The 18,520-nt window shown below is 41.0% G+C and overlaps 1 protein-coding gene across 2 annotated transcripts in view; it reads right to left on the minus strand.

Annotated features, from left to right (window-relative positions):
- Positions 1-8,391: 8,391 nt before the first annotated feature.
- The window catches only part of CARMIL1 (capping protein regulator and myosin 1 linker 1), a 131,268-nt gene continuing 121,139 nt past the window's right edge, over positions 8,392-18,520 (minus strand). Inside the window, exons 35-37 of one of the 2 annotated variants that reach the window (XM_035125236.2) lie at positions 16,108-16,341; positions 15,313-15,453; positions 8,392-9,430 (exon numbers count right to left, since the gene is read on the minus strand). In XM_035125236.2, the coding sequence (XP_034981127.2) occupies positions 9,309-9,430; positions 15,313-15,453; positions 16,108-16,341 (497 nt within the window). In that variant the 3' untranslated portion in view covers positions 8,392-9,308. The remainder of the gene's footprint in view (positions 9,431-15,312; positions 15,454-16,107; positions 16,342-18,520) is intronic. The other variant, XM_035125237.2, reaches the window with a different exon arrangement.

Raw genomic sequence — 18,520 nt, forward strand, 5'->3', positions numbered from 1 at the left:
TAGTTTTCAGAGTGGCATCAGAGAGTGATATATATATACGGTATATATTGTGCCTGTTTTCCAGTATTCCTCATTTGAAAGGCTTGAAGTTTTTATGAACCACTGGTGGTAGACTGAATACTGAGCAAGATAGACCATGGGTTTCTGCAAATTATGGCAAACCTTGGTTCTTATGCTTTGATTATCTACTGATCTGTGAATGCAGGACGTAAGTTATTAATGCTATATAACTCTTATCCCACATACTGGTGTTTAGAATTACATTAGTATGTGAAAGAGGAAAGGGCAAAACAACAACAACTACCTGTACGTTTTCCATTCTACATATCTGTTAGTGTTGGCAAACCTTAGCAGTTTTGAAGATTAGGATGTGAAATGGCATTTCGAAATTAGAAGGGATTACAGGGTAATGCATTGCAGGGGGTTAGACTAGATGACCCTTGGAGTCCCTTCCAACTCTACAGTTCTATGATATCTTAGGCAAGCAACCTGCAGAACTGTACTTTGTGAACACATTTGTGAACTACAGTTGCGTTATGCACATGGGCACCTGCAATATTAGCTAATGGGCAGAATATTGTTGTTATTAGTGGTGGCAACATCAAATTTCTCTTGAGTGGATCACTAGTCTAGAAAATCTAAACATACACAAGCACACAAACAGCTGAATTAAACCTGCCCAATATATATTCATTTGTCAATTTGGCCTGATTGATAACAAATGGGGAAAAAAACCACACCACCCACTATCAAATTACACAAATAACGACTGGTGTGATGTAGAAGCTTCTGAAAACAGACACAAAGTCAATGCTGCATATTGAGGTGTGTGAGAGAGTTTCTTAGCAGCATGGCTACAGTTAAAAACTCTACTTGCTCCCTTCATTTTCCAGTAAAAATGTCCCGGAAAACCCGGGCATATGGCAGCCCATATTGGAAGTGTTGGAATCTCATTTTTGGGGGAGATTTTGCAAAAACAACAACAAAATAAAACAAACCAACAACTCACCCCTGGTCTACATGATGATGCAAAACATTATAATGGGCATGTGCACACCTCTCCATTTCCATACAATTAGAACCTTGTGTTCCCTGCTGGCAACTGGGGAACTGTTTGTTGGAATGTCTAAAATACCATACGGTTATTCCTTTTACACTGTTGACATCAGAGAGTAACCCGTTAGGTTCCAAAGGTATTTAAGAACTAGGGGCAAGTGCACATCACAGAGATTTGCCTCTGGACAGGGTAAGATGGGAAATGGCTGGAGTCTCACTGGTTCTGAGCTTTGTAGTACACTCAGAACGTATATCCCTCCAGATGCCGCTAGGCTAGACTACAACTCCCATCATCCACGTACGTAGGGAATTATGGTTGGAGGTGATGGGAGTTGCAGTCCAACAACATCTGGAGTGCCACAGGTTTCCTGCCCCTGCTATATAAAAAAGATAAGGGGCAATGCAAAAGACCCAGGTTTGGATCTTCTGGGTTCCAGTAACACTGTACTAGTATTTAGTGGCAAATAGCTGTCAGCTCAAAGGTTGTGCCAGAAGCCTACATTCAAGAAAATCTTGGAGCAAGTTTGGCAGAACTAATAGTTCACACAGAGGTCCCATTTTCCCACACACCAGCCTGCTATGACAGCTCCCCTGCATTAACATTTTAATAAAAGAAATATATAGAAATAATGGAGCTAATCTTAAGTCAATAAAACCCACCAAAACCTTTTATGCTCATTGAGCAGAAAGCATGTGGCTGTTGAAGGCCATTAAAGAGAAAGGAAACTTGCCACAAGAACCGAAGCATTCAATTAACTCCGTGAGGTCCCAAACTGATTAGAATCACTATTGTGCTCTGGGGTAAAGGGTTTATGAAATATTAAAAGTGGTGTCTTGAAAAACAATTTCCTCCACATCTAATGAATGGGCTGAAGCAAACCCTTTCCAGAATTCTCCACTCCCAGGGATTGGGAGGGGGCCACGGAATAGGGTAGTTTTGCTTAAGGGGTCATTTGTGGCATCTACAAAGTTTGCTTTATGTCAAATATGGGAAGTTCACACACACACACACACACACACACACACACACACACACACACACCTATTGGACATCTCCCTTTCCCCACAGTAATTACCATGTGGGCTTGAGCATCCAGATTCCAATATATCTGTTGCTCCAGTTCAGTGCAAGGGCTCTGATAACTCTTCAGCAGCTGAATGGCTCAGCTGGTTAGAAAGTGGGGCTAATAATGCCAAGGTTGCAGGTTCAATCCCCATAAGGGACAGCTGCATATTCCTGCATTGCAGGGGGTTTGGCTAGATCAGGCATAGGCAAACTCAGCCCTCCAGATGTTTTGGGACTACAACTCCCATCATCCCTGACCACTGGTTCTGTTAGCTAGGGATAATGGGAGTTGTAGTCCCAAAACATCTGGAGGGTCGAGTTTGCCTATGCTTGGGCTAGTAGATGATCCTTAGGGTTCCTTCCAACTCTATGATTCTATTTCACCACAGCCAACACCATTGCATCATGCTGCAAACCACTGATCCTGGAACAATTTCATACAGATTAGAACAGTTGTTGGGAACCTTTGACTGCCCAGATGTTGCTGAACCACAGCTCCCTTCATCCCTGGCCATCGGCCATGCTTGCTAGGGCTGATGCGGTGCAGCAACATCTGGAAAGCTAAAAGTTCCCCATGCCTGTGTTAGAAGAACCAAAGAAGGCCTCAGATTCAATAAACCCATCTTGTGTATGGCTTTTGCTCCACATCACCCACCATAGCTGCCAAGTTTTCCCTTTTCTCGCGAGGAAGCCTATTCAGCATAAGGGAAAATCCCTTTAAAAAAGGGATAACTTGGCAGCTATGTCACCCACCTAACCCCACCTTAGCAAGGTACTTGTAAAGAGGGACATCATTATTACATGAAGAGAATGAAGATTATCACTATCATTATTACGATAAAATGCATTGTTAAAATTCTTATAACTCAAGCTGAAAAGAAATATTTGAAATAAAAAAGGTATTCTGAGTTTTAAATTTAACAAGCATTATGTTAAAGCCTGCAAAATGCATTTAAGTGCATTGAAAACTGGATAGGCTTTTATGAAAGAAAACGAAAGGCACTAATTAAATTGTCTACGTGTGGTTGTCTCAGCTATTGACTTATTTTGTCCTCATGATTGTATAGTAACACAATGCAAACAAGCTAAGCTTCTCGCACAGTACTGAACAATAAGTATTGACGAAAATGACTGTAGTTGCCACACCACATTCTATTTGCTATTTTGTAAGAATGTTCGCAATCAAATTTTCTTTTTGCAAAAGATAATGACTGTATCACAGATGGAAGTAAAGCCTTATCCAACCTCCCAACCCTCAAATTATCAAAAGCTGTTACAAGTTTCTTCAAGCTGTAAGATGCTGCTAGAAGTAGAGTGAAGCATTTATAGGAGTACTGGAATTGTTCAGCATTCAGATCTGCCTTCTGTTGAACAAAAGCTTTTGATACTGCAGGAGGGCTGGAATCCTAGGACTTAAACCTCAAATTTAGGAGACCAGAGGCTAGATTCCTCCCCCACCCTCGAGGAACATCGTTTGCTTGTAAATATGTGTAGTACAAACTCTATTTCTTAAAGACACTAGTCTCTGCTGTGCCTTGATTTCCGAATGGGAACACAACCCTTGGTGAACATCTGGAATCCCCTGAAATCTTGTTGCTGCTTGGCAGAGATTGGGGGTGGTGCACAACCTCTGTAACAATATGTTACTGGTGCAGCATGGGAGCTGCTAGCCCATGTCACTCACCTGAAATTAGCACTATCACCTCCCAGATATAAGCCCAAAAACAAGTTAGAAGGAGCAGTTACGAGAAAGAGTTGGAAACTAGGAAGTCCCTGGTTCCAATCTCGTTTTGGGTTTAACCTTAATAGATGATCTTAGGGCAAGTTATCTCTGAGCCTCGGCCATCCCACCTGAAAAAAGGGAAAGTGTATCCCACCTGAAAAAAAGGGAAAGTGTATCTTGTCTACCTTAGTTGGGGTAAGGTTTACTGTCAACATATGTGAAGTCCTTTGAGTATGCAGGAAAAAGCAATTATTTTTTGCTGAAAGGCAACTGTGGTCTAAATGATTCCACCACCATAAGGTAAAGGTAAAGGGACCCCTGACCATTAGGTCCAGTCGTGACCGACTCTGGGGTTGCGCGCTCATCTTGCATTATTGGCCGAGGGAGCCGGCGTATAGCTTCCAGGTCATGTGGCCAGCATGACAAAGCCGCTTCTGGCAAACCAGAGCAGCACATGGAAACGCCGTTTACCTTCCCGCTGTAGTGGTTCCTATTTATCTACTTGCATTTTGATGTGCTTTCGAACTGCTAGGTGGGCAGGAGCTGGGACCAAGCAACGGGAGCTCACCCCGTCACAGGGATTCGAACTGCCAACCTTCTGATCAGCAAGCCCTAGGCTCAGTGGTTTAACCCACAGCGCCACCTGGGTCCCTCTATGGTCTAAATGATTCCACCACCATACAGAGCTCTTAAATGTGTATTATGTCCATGACCCATGTCAGCATATCACAAGGTGTGAATACAAGGTCAGGTCAATAGCTGTGAATACCAATACGAACTTTCTTCAACAGACATACTTGTTAAGGGGAATAAATATAGCCCAGGATAAGAACCACAAATGGGCCCCTAAAGGTCAAACAATTCAGACATACAACTGAATGCAAAATTATGTAGAATTTTAGTTTTAACTTTATAAACGTGGAATGTTCGATGATAATATACAATTGCATGTCTGACGGATGATTTAAGACTACAAAGAAAACACGCTTATCTGCCTCACAGCATACAATTTAAATTGAACTTGACAGACATGGTTTTGCCAAACAAGCCTTTTCAAAGCAGCTGAGAAGATATTTGATATGAACAACAGGCAGCAGCCCACTAAGGGGGTCTTTGAATGTTGAAATAAACATTCAAAGTGGGGGAATTGATCAAAGACATGCTGATAGCTGAACAAAGTTGACACATCACTTTCCAGTCAGACCCTGCTATGCAAGAACAGCTAAAATAAAAATTTGATTCTGTCTTGTTTTAAAAATGATCAAATCCTAACCTTATTTTATTTGTAATATTTATGCTGAACACCTGTGGTCTGAAGAACAGAAAGATATGAAAGCCTGCGACATTTCCACAAATATATTTCCTGCATATCCAGCAACAGTGAAAATCAATTCACCAAGGCACCTACCTTGAAGAAATATGTAGATTGGAACTCATGGCTAGATGCTGATGATGAAAATGTGTTAGGCACCTCTGGGTAACTGTTGGTGGAAGGTCCTTTGAGTACAAGTTTACCCCAACCTACAGATAATGCCATGGACTTTTAGCTAGGGTGCCACAAACTTCTCTACAATGTTTTTATGCTGAAAGGAAGTAAAAGACTGGTCACAAGGATGCAATAACATGTAATGTGGGATAGTGAAGATGACTGCAGTGTGTGTGTGTGTGTGTGTGTGTGTGTGTGTGTGTGTGTGTGTGTGTGTGTGTGTTTCAGTTAAGCTACATTGGTGCAACCCACAATCTGCCTCTGTTCATTCTCTTACGGTAGTCCATTCACTCCATTCTGTGTTGTGGCTTTGGGTAGAACAATCTTAGTCACACTCTGTCTACAGGCAGCCTGTTTTAGCTCCACCCCCTAGTGATGCTCTTACTAGAAGACTCCTGTCTGACAACCAAGAGGAGGTACTTCCCAGAATTGAAAGAATGCCCCATTCTAGAACTACTAGATAGATCACTCTGTTACTAGCCAGCCAGGCAGGGATAAGTTGGAAAGCTGAACAGGCCCTCCCCATAGCATCTCAACACTACCTGTACCCAAGAGAAGGTGCGACTGCAGAAGGAAACAACTGCCTTTGCCAGCAAACTTCTTAGGAGAGAAAGGGAGCCTCTGCCCTTTGACTGCTGTTGCTTGCTGATCTGCATTATGCTTACACAAAGGAGAAGCCTTTTTCTGTAGCGACTGCCTGACTTTGAAATACCCTCCCTGGGGAGGTTCAATTGGCATTATCATCTTTTTGATGCCTGCTGACGCCATTTTTGTTTGCTCATGAAGTTTAAAAGGGTTACATTTGTTTTTGATGCATTTTTTAAAGCTGTTGTCTTTTAGTTGTATGCTGGTTTTTTAATGTTTATGTTTCACTTTTATTTTATTTGGTTATTGTGGTCAATTTCCTTGGAATCTGTTTGGATGAAGGGTGGCTTGGAATGTAATTAATTAATTAAACCATTTTTTTTTCTATCATAGCTCTGGAAGGGGGAAAGTGCAACACTATAAACAAGCGTGGCCGCTTCTGTTGTCTCCACCTCCACCATTCTGCCCGGACACTGAGGTCCAGCACCGAGGGCCTTCTGGTGGTTCCATCGTTGCAAGAAGCCAAGTTGCAGGGAACTAGGCAGAGGGCCTTCTCGGTGGTGGCGCCTGCCCTGTGGAAGGCCCTCCCAACACATGTCAAAGAGGAAAACAACTACCAGACTTTTAGAAGACATCTGAAGGCTTTTAATCAGGGAGGCTTTTAATGCTTAATAGATTACTGTGATTTATTTTTCTGTTGGAAGCCGCCCAGAGTGGCTGGGGAAACCCAGCCAGATGGGTGGGGTATAAATAATAATAATGATAATAATAATAATAATAATAATAATAATAATAATAATAATAATAGGCTCAGGAACCACATAAAGGAATCGGAAACCATCCCTCCAACTTTTTAATTAAAAGATTAACGTGGCACTGAAACATAGTACTCTATGGACACTGATGGTACAATCATATTGACAAACTTGTTGGGTTTTACATTGACTGGTAATGAAACAAAACGTCTATGCCACTGTCCCTTTCCCAACCTATAATGCTCAAATTTTTCTGCCAGAGGGTTTTGAAGAAAAAAGCTTATGGGAAACGAGGAGATAAGACTTACTTCATTTCCCCCTCTGCTGTGCCTTTCAGCAGTCATTTAGAGTTAACTTTGCTGAATCCAAGCAAATTGGATTTGTGCAGATAGCAGCCCTATCCCTTTCCTGGACACGGTCAATCTAATTAAAACAACAGTTCTTCTAAGAGAGCTTTTATATCTTCCTCTGGTTCTACATGTTCACTTCCTCATTTGAAGAAAGAAAAATGAAAGATGGAAAAACCCAGGGTCACTTTGCTTTGCTCACCAGATATGGTTACGAACAACCTTTCTGAAATAATATTACCTAAATGATTATTGTAGAGAAAAAGATTAACATTTCTAATGTTCAACCTTACCTCTCTGGTTCACTAGATCCCATTTATTTTCATAGAACCCACTTAAACTAATAATAATGGCTGTGGCATAATAGATTAAATAATGGTAGAGTTGACCTCTGCCTTCTTACGTGTTGAATTACTTCATTTGCTGTATATTATAGGCTGAAAGAGAAACTTGGCAGTAGTCCTATAAGGTAAGGACTTGTCTTGAGGGCAAACCATGTTGCATGCAACTGTCTGAACAGTCTTTATTTTTATTTTTTAAAGCAATTTTAGGATGCTACATTTTTCAGCAGAGAAGGATATGATACTTAAAAACTCTTCCTATCCTCTGCCAAAGCTATCCCTCTTTATGGAATTTGCAGGTGTCTATTTATAAAAGGAAATTACATACTGGGACCTTGCAGGGAGGAAGCAACGGAAAGGGGCAGTGCTGAGCAGGAAAGAGTTAAGCATCACTCGTTTTTCCACTCAAAATGACAGGAATATTTTTCAGTAAAATAAAATGCTGTGGATTCACTACTCTCATTTGCATGTAACATGCCTTTTAACGAAGGCCAGGGCAGCCCTGTACACAGAGCCTTCCCCTCTTAAAACTAAGGCATGCCTGATATAACCAACTTTCCTTAATTTAGCCTCCGTTAGTTTTAATATTTGGTTAACAGTAACAGAACATTTTTGGTTACTGTTGGTTAAGCGAACCAGTTAATGAACAGATACATATCGGTGTTTGATCCCTTGGTGACAGAGAAAGGTAGGCAGGGGGAGGGATCTGTTGATTCACTGGCAGAAACATACAGAAAGCATCACAATAGAATTGTGTAAAGGTGATGGGTTCTTTTGCAGCAATATGCCTCATATTCTGCAATGTTATGTTCAGAAGAAATGAATGACTTTTAAAAAGAAATACATTTTTTGTTCTCATGAAGTTACTTGCTACATTATGTACAAAAATGATTTGAAAGAATTTAAATGCTAAGTACGCCTATATTTAGGGTTTGGAAAAAAGTTTTTTACCGGAGGTATGGAACTATAGATTTAAAATTTATAAATTACAAAGGCTTCAAGAAAGTACTTCTTTAAAATTAGAAATTCATATTCCAGTTGTAAAATCATTTTTATTGGTACAAATATACATTATGAATAAACTCCCTTCAGCGTGTATTATAAGCAGATGCCTGTGAAATATGCAAAGGGAAAAAAAGAATTGCTTTTACAGACAAGAATATACTTTTCTTTCAAAAGTACATGTTAGAAGCTAGAGAGAATGCAGACTGACCCCCTAAGGTGCCCTCTAGAAAATAGCAATAGTAATAAAAGGTCCATTGCCCTCATTCCAATCAACAACAAACATTTACTTATGGATATGGAAGCATATGAAGTTATTAGTAATTCTGGGTTGTTGTTGTTTTGTGCTTTAGAACAGTACACAAAATGTAGGATATTGTGTTCTTATATACAGTACAACAAACGAGAAAAAAGGTCTCCCAAAGGAGAATGTAAAAATCATACCCAAGCATCTAATATATATTATTTATACAAATTATTTTATTAGTGTGCTCTGTTGATATAATTACAATGTGCAATTGCATTCAGCAAGAATATATTTATAAAGTAAGTTGCGTGCAAGTTTGACACATTTACAGTACAACATCTCTCATGCTGCACAGTGTGGGTTAGTGTAAGAAATCGTCCAGTTCCTTTGCTTGGGGTTTCCTCCCGCAAAGCCCCGCAAAGCAAGGCATTATTTTTATAGCTGCTTCAGAGAAATTCAAGTAGAAGACATGAAAAAGTTGCTGGCTTTTGCAAAGGCGAAAGGGAATGTCTGGAATTGTACAGATCAGGAAAAAAACCCAAGGATCAGAGTCATGAAGTTCAGTTACCAGTGGAATCACTGACACCCCCCCCCCCATTTCCAAATGCCCCTCTATAAAAGGAGGGTAACTGATCAAAAAGAGGGATAAGCGGCACCCTTATTGTTACAAAAGAGAACTGCCAAACACACAACCAACCAACTAAACAAAAATAAAATCTTTATCAGCTTCTTCACCAGAGTCACTGGACTTGCTTCCCTGCTGGCCATCTTTACTTAAAGACCTCTGTTTCTGCTCCTGGTGTCCTGGGCTTCTCTTTGGACCTGTATCAGAAGACAGAATGTTGAGTTGGGAAGTTGCGGAGTGGACGTCTTCATCTGCTATGACCCCAGAGCTATTCATTAGGACCCCAATATCTGCTCTGTTGCTCCAAATTGTTAATTGATTAGAGTTCTGTGTAACTCAAAAGCTCATACCCTACGTTCCAAATAGAAGCTGGTTAAAATAGCAAGTTATGGCCAACACCCAAAGGGTATCACAGATAGTGGCGGGATTTCCAGTTATCATATATGGCAGGGCACAATCAACACTGACGGGAACTGTCACATTTTCCTGAGCAGAAAGCTCACTCGGAGGACAGGCACTTTCAAAGCAGCACGAATCAAGTTAGGCCCTGCACATGGGGCCCTATCAAACCCAAAGAAACCTTGACAGTAGTGCTTTTTGATAGTTTTGGTTCTTTTATTCTTTTGATTACTTCTTGACCCAGAAAGGGATCCACGTGTTACCTTTCCATGACTGGAGAGCAGAAATTACCTCATTAGTGTGCAAGTGGAAACACAAACTTGAAACCAACAGAAGGTGGCAAAAATACAGCGATTAAACCAAACCAAACCATATGAGAACTTGTTTACATTGTAAATGTAGCATCAACTTTTATAATAAATGAACACAGCAAAACTTACATCTGTTTAAAAAGACAAGATGATGGTAGTTTTTAATCATATATAAAATCTACAACTAGCCTTACCAAGCAGCCAAGTTGGCATCAAGCTGTTGTTGCTGTACAGACAATTTATCTTCCATGAAGATAAATGGTTTGCTTTTGACTTCTACTGCAATCTTCTTATATTGCACACATTGTCAAACTCATTTCATCATAGGCCAAAAGTGGGTAAGTGTAACGCAGGAGTTTAGAGTAAATTGTTGCCTCCCCCCCCCCACAGCAGAATGCATGTTATGTGGAATGCATTATAAAAAACAATGTGCTTGAATATGCACAGGTCAACAATTATACCGATAATCCTTCCCTAAGATAATAACTGAAATTGCTCTCATTCTCTTTAAAGCTCTGATGAGTCACATATGCAATGGGGCATATTCTCAAAACAGAAGAAATTCCTCCATGTTTGGCAAGTGAGCACATCTGCTTGTTTCCCATTATTCAGAATTCACCAAAAATACAATTCCACTCTATTCATTATCATGTGAAAACATACTCACTGGAAAGTTAAATGTAAGACCAAGAATTCTGAGAGAAAAGAAGAGAATGGGTGAAAACTAAAAATCAGATTTAAAGGTTTGATTGCTGAGCTGCAATACATGGTAATTAGGTGATATAAGGCCCATTTATTTTAGCACTGAATAGGTAAAAGATCAAACTTTTTTTGCTGCAGTGCTTTTGTTTAGCACAGCATTTAAAAACCTGCAAGTATGAGAAGTACTTCCTAACATACAAAAATGAATAATGCAGTTGGAAAGGAAATATTTTCATGTCATATGCTATTCATTAAGACTGCTACCCTGTGAGGAACATGTAACTCTCTCTAAAATTGCTCCTGCACATTAGAGTTCATTTTCAGAAACTAACTTTCTCAGGAAGGAAGTCTTAGGAACTAAGGCACATAGTGGTGTCAAGAGTCAAATTAAAAACTGAAACATCACTAGGTCTGGATGGCATCCACAGAAGAGTTCTTAAGGAACTCAAATGTGAATTTGCTGATCTTCTAACAAAAACATCACAGGACAGGCCCTTAAGATCAGCTCTTGTAGCCGAGGACTGGAAGGTGGCCAGGAGAACAACAGTTTTAAGAAGGGAACTAAAGGGGAGCTGGTGGGAGGTTTAAAGGCAGAATTACCATACATACAGAAGAACAAGTCTTGCTGAAGCAGAACCAGCAAGGCTTCTGCAAGAGTAGGTCCTGTCTCACTAACCTATTAGAGATCTCTGAGAGTGTCAATGAGCACACAGAGGAGATCCAGTTGACACTGCGTACTTTGAAAATGCTTTCATAAAGTACCTCACCAAAGACTCCTGAGCAAGTTTATCAGTCATGGAATAAGAAGAAATATCCTCTTGTGGATCAGTAGGTGGTTAAGGAACAAGAAGCAGAGAGTGATAATAAATGGACTAATTCCCCAAGGTACAGTTCCTGGAACACAAATTCCAGTTAGCCCTTTTCTAGATTCACTACAAAGCTGTGGTTCTTGGGAGCTGTCCAAGCTGAGCTGGGCTGTCCTGATGGCTCTTAATTAAGGAACTAGATTGAATCAGGGTATCATTAAGGCAGGATTAAAAGCAGCATATCCTGAACACCAGCTGGCTGGGAATCACAAATGGGGAGGGTGCTGTTGTGCTCAGGCATTGATTAGTCACGGTGGGAATAGGATGCTGGTCTAGATGAGCCTTTTGGCTTGATCCAGCAGAGGTCATCTTTGGCACTGATCTATATGGAAGTGCCCGTGTTTTTATTGCAATACTATGTTTTCAGTCTGTATACCTTTGTATGTGAAAGTGCAGTTTATAAATATTTAAATAAATACAAATGAATAAAATGAATGAAAACACAGGTACTTCAGGTGTGAGAACTTTATTAGGATGTGTAGATAAGTCTCCAGTGGGTCGAATGATGCTAGGAAATTCTGCTCCTTGATGGATGGCACAATGGATTTCACAATTTCAAATTTGCCAGGAATTCTTTGCCAGGAGTTGCTTCAGGTAAAAAAAAAAGCCCACACAGCCCTGTTTTCTGGCCCCAGGGGGGATGGGGAAAGGAGAGACCCTGGAATGCTTCTGGCCCTGTGACATTTCTACGTCTAGCATGTGGCAAACCTCTAGCATGTTTACACATAAATATATCCTACTATGCTCAGTGGGGCTTACTTCTAGGCAATAGGATTCCAGCCTCAGATTTTGAGAATCAAACCACTTAATAAGGTTTCACACACACACACACACACACACACACACACACACACACACACACACACGAAATTAAATATTAAAGCACTTAGTATGCTTTATACAGGGGAGAGTTGCCAGAATTGCTTTGCTGTTCCTTAAGCACAAACCTGAGAAAGGAAAGCACCAAACAGAAATGCCTATTAAATTGACTAAAGGTTTCAGAAGGGATGTATTGTAACTGACACTAATGAACTTCAAGCTCAACTTGTAAATACTGTATTTAATTTTCTAAGTACAGCTCTTCAAAGAGACAGGTGCTTAATCACTAGGCGTAATCAAACCGCTGAGCAGTTACACTGAGGACTGCTTACATTTGGAGTTTAGCATGGAGAATTGAGAGTGCTGTTGATTCTTGAGAATGTGACCAAATGTTAAGTCCAATGGGCTGGTTGGCATGTCATACTAAGCCAAACCATGGCTTAGGGCAGGTATCAGGGCTCCTGGTGAGGAGATTGTGGCCTCTTTGTTCTTCCCTTGTTGTTTCGCTGAGCTAAGCAGCAGCTTGACTTAGTACAGCGATGGAGAATTGGATCTAGCTGGCCAGCTAAACCAAAAAGCATAAGTTTGGACTACATGCTAAGCCAAGCCATGGCTTAGCTCAGTGTTGTGCAGAAGCGAAAGGACTGGGGAGAGCAAAGTGATGGCTATCTCCTCCCCAGGAGTCTACTCACTCATGTATTCACACTTAGTGTGACATGCAAACCAGTCCAATGCTTCTTACTGAACCAGCCTTCCCTGCAGAAGCAAGAGCCTCTCATAAGGCTATTTTTAAGGACATTCCTTTTCCAGAGATACACTACTGGGTCAGAAATGAATTGGATAAATATTATACTTGGAGATTTCTACAGCAGGCGACAACTGATGCCAAACTCTATAGGACAAAGACCTATGTACTACCACCTGAACCCATATGATTTTTCACTAGCCCTTTTAATGTGCAGACCCCACAAGGCACATGTTTCACTCACTGCAGTAAATGACTGAGGCAAATTATTTCAGATTTTGAAGCCTGATTAGCTTAATCAGCAGCATTCTTAGCCCCATTTGTTTATATTATACAATTTAGCAGCCTTAATAATGAAAATGTCATGTTTTACATATTTTGCATGCTTAGTAACAGAACAATACACAAGAGAGAGAGAGAGAGAGAGAAAATAAGATGGCATTATTTCATTGTTATTGCCAAGCAAATTGTGTCAATGATTTACTGATAAAAGAACCAATTAACTGAGTGTGCTGGTTTCACATAAATTTGTTTTGAACTGTTTTCAATGCTGCTTTTTAAAAATGCTGTGGTCTTTTAAAAAATCTGAGGGCCTTACGGTGAAGAATGGGGAATAAATAAAATGAAGTTATGGGGGAACGTAAGCCAGACATAATACAGAAGTATAGGTGGCACAAACGGAACTGTAACTTAAAAAAGAGGAGCAGGAGGATATAGCTTTTAACCAGTCCTAACATATATACTAATAGAGTTGGCTTAAGTCAAGGACCGAGTGGTAACAATAGCAATACACCTAAAATGTTCTAATCATACACTTCCATGGCAAATGCATCATACTTGCCAGGGAGCTGGGATTGACTGCAGCTTTCTATAGGGGCTGAACATGTGGTCAAAATTCATGGGAGGGGTGTTTTCAGTTACCCCACCCCTTGCTCTTGGAAGCCTTATAAGAAGCTTATAAGTAGCTGCTGCTGCAGGAGAGGGCCTATGAGCAACATCGTAGGTGATGTGTTTCTAGGACTAAGGCGAAACCTTGGAGCTCCCTTTTTATTTTTGCTATTGGATGCTGCATGTTGTTTCAGTAATCTTGTTACATTTATAGTATTGAAATGTGGGTTTTTATGTTGTTATATTTGCTGTTGTTTTGGTATGTTGTTTTGCAGTGTTTGTTTGAAATGCACTCCTGTTTTCTTTGTTGTAAGCTGCTTTGAGCATGGTTTTGTGTGTGTGTGTGTGTGTGTGTGTGTGTGTGTGTGTGTGTGTGTGTGAAAGCGGGATACAAATAAAAAGAATGAATGAATGAAAAATCCAGTTTTGCCTCTTTGTAATGTGTGAAATGTCTGTGAGCATCACCATACCTCTCTTACTTTAGCTTTCCTGTCAACAGATGGAGCACTGTAGAGTATGCTGGTTCAGGCTAATGGACCTATAAGTCCACCTTCCCTCTTTTCACAATGGCCAACCAGAAGCAGGACCTAAGTGCAATTTGTGTTGAGATTCCATTTCTGCCAGCCAATGAGGATACACGACAGGAGTTCTCTTGGTCAAAGCAGATGGGACACAGAAGGATTCTTCGTATCTAGTGTGCAGGTTTTTAGAAATGCAAATATTGTACCAGCTTAGGGAGTGGGAGTGATATTTATCAGGATAACAACAGATGAGGAGGGGCAATTTAACCTTGCCCTTGCATGCTGAGGTCCTGAGGAAAATCCTTCCGCACAAATTGGTATTTGCACTGGGAGGAAATCTGCATTTGATGCCCAGGGAAATATCAGCTTCAGAGGCAGCATTTTCTGCAGGGCTGCAGCAGGATTAAATTCTGTCTTCATGCCTCCTGCTGTCACAGTAACGACCAGCCCCGCTGGAGAACGCTAGCTGAATTGTTTTGAAAACCCTGCATGTTAAATGTAAAGATGCATTTAACATCAGCCTCCTGTCTAGCTTGGCCCTATGACCGAGAAGGAAATGATGGGGGCTGCAGAGAACGCAAAAGATAATGGGAGATATAATTAGTACCATGGGCTAGAATGGAAACAACCCCCGCAGAAGAAGGGCGAGGCGTGTGCATGCATGCAATTAGAACTCATAATACAGGTAAATTAACACATTATTATGACCAGACATTAAGGTCATATTCAGAATCAGGAAGTTTGCAAATTGACTTCCAATAGCTGAGGACATGAACAATTATACAAAGGGGGTGGGGGTGGAGACATATACAGTACTAGCATTCTCACCTTCGAGTGAAAGAGATCTGACTGCTGGTTGGGGGCTGCTCTGTCCATCTTTTTCTTTATCAGAAGGAACTCTCTTCAGAACCGGGGGAAGAAGAGCAGTTTTAGGGGAACCTGGACCAGATGGAGACTCTGGTATATCCTCTGTGCAAACACAGCATGCACACAGAAAAATTCAGTCACCAGCTGCACAGCATCTAGGAAATTCGTTCACATAAACCCTCTCACACACACCCAATCAACCCACCCAAATGTACTGATTTAGTTTTTGAAAGCATGATAAGAGGAGGAAGAGGAACAGCCTCAAAGCTAAGTTTCTCGTCTCCAAAGTCGGTAAGCTGGAAGAAATGAAAGTGCTGAAGGGCTACGCAGCAATAAAGCTACATAGAGGGCCCTAAGAAGTTGTTTAAATATGTTCCAACAAAGCCTCAAAAAAGTTTTTTAAAACCTGTATTTCAATATTCAGAAATGAGGGAGAACAATTTGCTTAATCAGACACAAGAAGAATGTAGTCATCTTTGAGGCCTTTAGGGCAGTACTATAATGCAAAGGCTACAAATTAGTACCTCAGTGTTTAGGGGAATATCTCATTCTCTCTCATAATTTACCATTGCAATCCCATTTCTAGCATTTAAAAGATTAGTCGGGATTAGCAGAGAAGAACAATTGAAAAACGCCGCCGAACAAAATAATAAGCATTATCTTATTTTCTGAATTTTCCCTTCGGTATTTAACTATTGATTTTTCCACACATAAGCCATTGTGCTCGTGCTAGTGTAGTGAAAAGGCGCTTCTCACCAGTCCGAGAGGCAGATCGTGGCTTCTGAGGAACTGTTGGCCGTCCTGCTAGGCTGGGCTTTACAGCTTGGAGTGGAGGCTTTGGGCTGGTAGATGTGCTGGAAGAACTTCGTGTCCTCGCCCCAACTTCTGTCTTTGGTTCAGCCTTTGTGATTTTCTCTGCGGAGGTTACAATAGAGTCAACTTTACTCATGGCAAACCAGTTCTCTGGAGAAGACTGGTGGAGCTTGGTAACTGAAACAAAAGGACCCAGCAAACATTGAGACCAAGAGTGCAGCGTATTAAAAGTTTCTAGCCTCTGTAGGTGAGGAGAAAAACACAGAGGGATGTGTGTGGACTGGTAGTTATTCAGGAAAAAGAAAAGCTTCTACTTTCCCCAAGTGTCCTCTTTTCTGACCAATGTGAATATAGAGTCACTGACAAGCAATGTAGAGTGAGATATCCAGTAGATTTTCCATCTCTGTGGAAGCTTTAGAAGAAGAATATGCCCAGATTCCTGGAATGGTTTGGGCCGATATATCACTATTCTGGCTTTAGAAACTAGCTCGATTCTCCTGGTCATTAGCACTTTAAGCAGGACTTAGGGTTCATGGTTGGCTCCTCAATGGGGCCCAGGCTGATAACTGTAACACATGAGGGAATGAGTGGGATAATCTGATGTAGTCAGTTTCCATAGAGGAACACCTGAGCATTAGACACAAGCCTGATGAAGTGGAGAGTGTGCGAGTGCAGAATACTCACTCCTTTACTGTCAGAAAATATCACCACTCCCCTCTTATTCTCTGAGGTCTGGCAGCAGCTGTGTGCTCCAACAGAAAGCTTTATGAGGCAGAGAGAAACTGGGCTGAGGCTTAGAAAGCCCCAAAATATTTCAATGGACCTTGGGCAGATCTACTCCCGTCATTTATAATGTTAAAAAGGTGTTATGAAAATGTGACTACCAGAGCAGTGAGCCACCGGCAATGGAAAACTGCCATAAAGCTTTCTAGAGTGTTATATTTAATAGCGCTCAGAAGATCAATGTAGATCCTGCCCTTATGTCAGTGCAAGTCTGTGAAAATGGCTGAGGAGCTGCCCTGAAGACTGGTGTCCAGACAGGCCGAGAGAGAAAGAGCCAAAATCCCTCAGTAAAGTCAAGGGATCTTGATTCACCCACCATTCAGCCTAGGACAGTTAATCACACAAACATGAGAGTTGTTTTGGGGTGGATGCATTTCACAGTTCTATAAAATACAATGGCCTGTGAATTAAAACCCTAGAATTCCTTAATCGTGTTAATTCACTTACTGAATTCTATGGAACATAAAGATGCTTAAGTCTGCCTGGATGATGCTTCCTTTCTTTATTCTCAAATATATAGCTTATATGTATATAACATGTAGGTTTTTTGTGTCAAATGGATAAAGCAGTTTTTCTATTTACTCATTTTATAACTGAACATAATCCTATCCTACTGAAGCTACTTGGCCAGTCACCTAATGCAGAACATTATATCCCAAACTCATAACTTGGCCCAGCTACCTGCTATTTTACTTCTTACAGAACTGTTGAGCCCAGGAATTCTAAATTCAGAGTTAGGTAATTCAGGATGCAGGCCACTTTCCAAGACATTCTTCTAGCTTACATAGATGTTTTTGTACTTTGTACTTTGACTTGTACATGTGTGCATGCATTATGTGGCTAAAAGTGCATTATCTATGTGAACAAGATGTTCTTCCAGTTTTTAATTCCCATTTTTGGGAGAGTGTTTGAGAAATACTGGTATATGTTCAAACATTCTTGGAAGAAGAAGAAGAAGAGTTTGGATTTGATATCCCACTTTATCACTACCCGAAGGAGTCTCAAAGCGGCTAACATTCTCCTTTCCCCTCCTCTCCCACAACAGACACCCTGTGAGGTGGGTGGGGGTGGGAGACTTCAGAGAAGTGTGACTAGCCCAAGGTCACCCAGCAGCTGCATGTAAGGGGGGGAGACGGGAACCCGGTTCCCCAGATTACGAGTCTACCGCTCTTAACCACTACACCTCACTGTCTCTGTGAGAACTAAATGTTCTCTCTCCCAGAATTATTTAAATATATGGACCACCTTCTCACACCTTTCTTTCCAATATATATTCCGTTGCCTTCAAAACCATCTCCCCATATTCATCAGCTAAGCTCGTTTCAAAGAGAGGGCTTATGTGGTCAAAACCAAAAAGGATCTTAGCACATGCACATTGTATATACAGGGAGCAAAGCAAGTGTTTGTGCAGTTGGCCATGTGTCATTTAGACACCATTTTCTCCCTGGAAGCATGCAATAGAACTTCCCTGCCCCCTGAGAATTGCATAAATCTGCTCTGGACGAATCCTTAGAAGAGATTTTAAAGTCACACAGAGAGGTGACAAGCCACGTTAAGTTCCAATGCACAGCTT

This window comes from Zootoca vivipara, chromosome 8 (genome assembly GCF_963506605.1).
Source record: "Zootoca vivipara chromosome 8, rZooViv1.1, whole genome shotgun sequence".
NCBI lineage: Eukaryota > Metazoa > Chordata > Lepidosauria > Squamata > Lacertidae > Zootoca > Zootoca vivipara.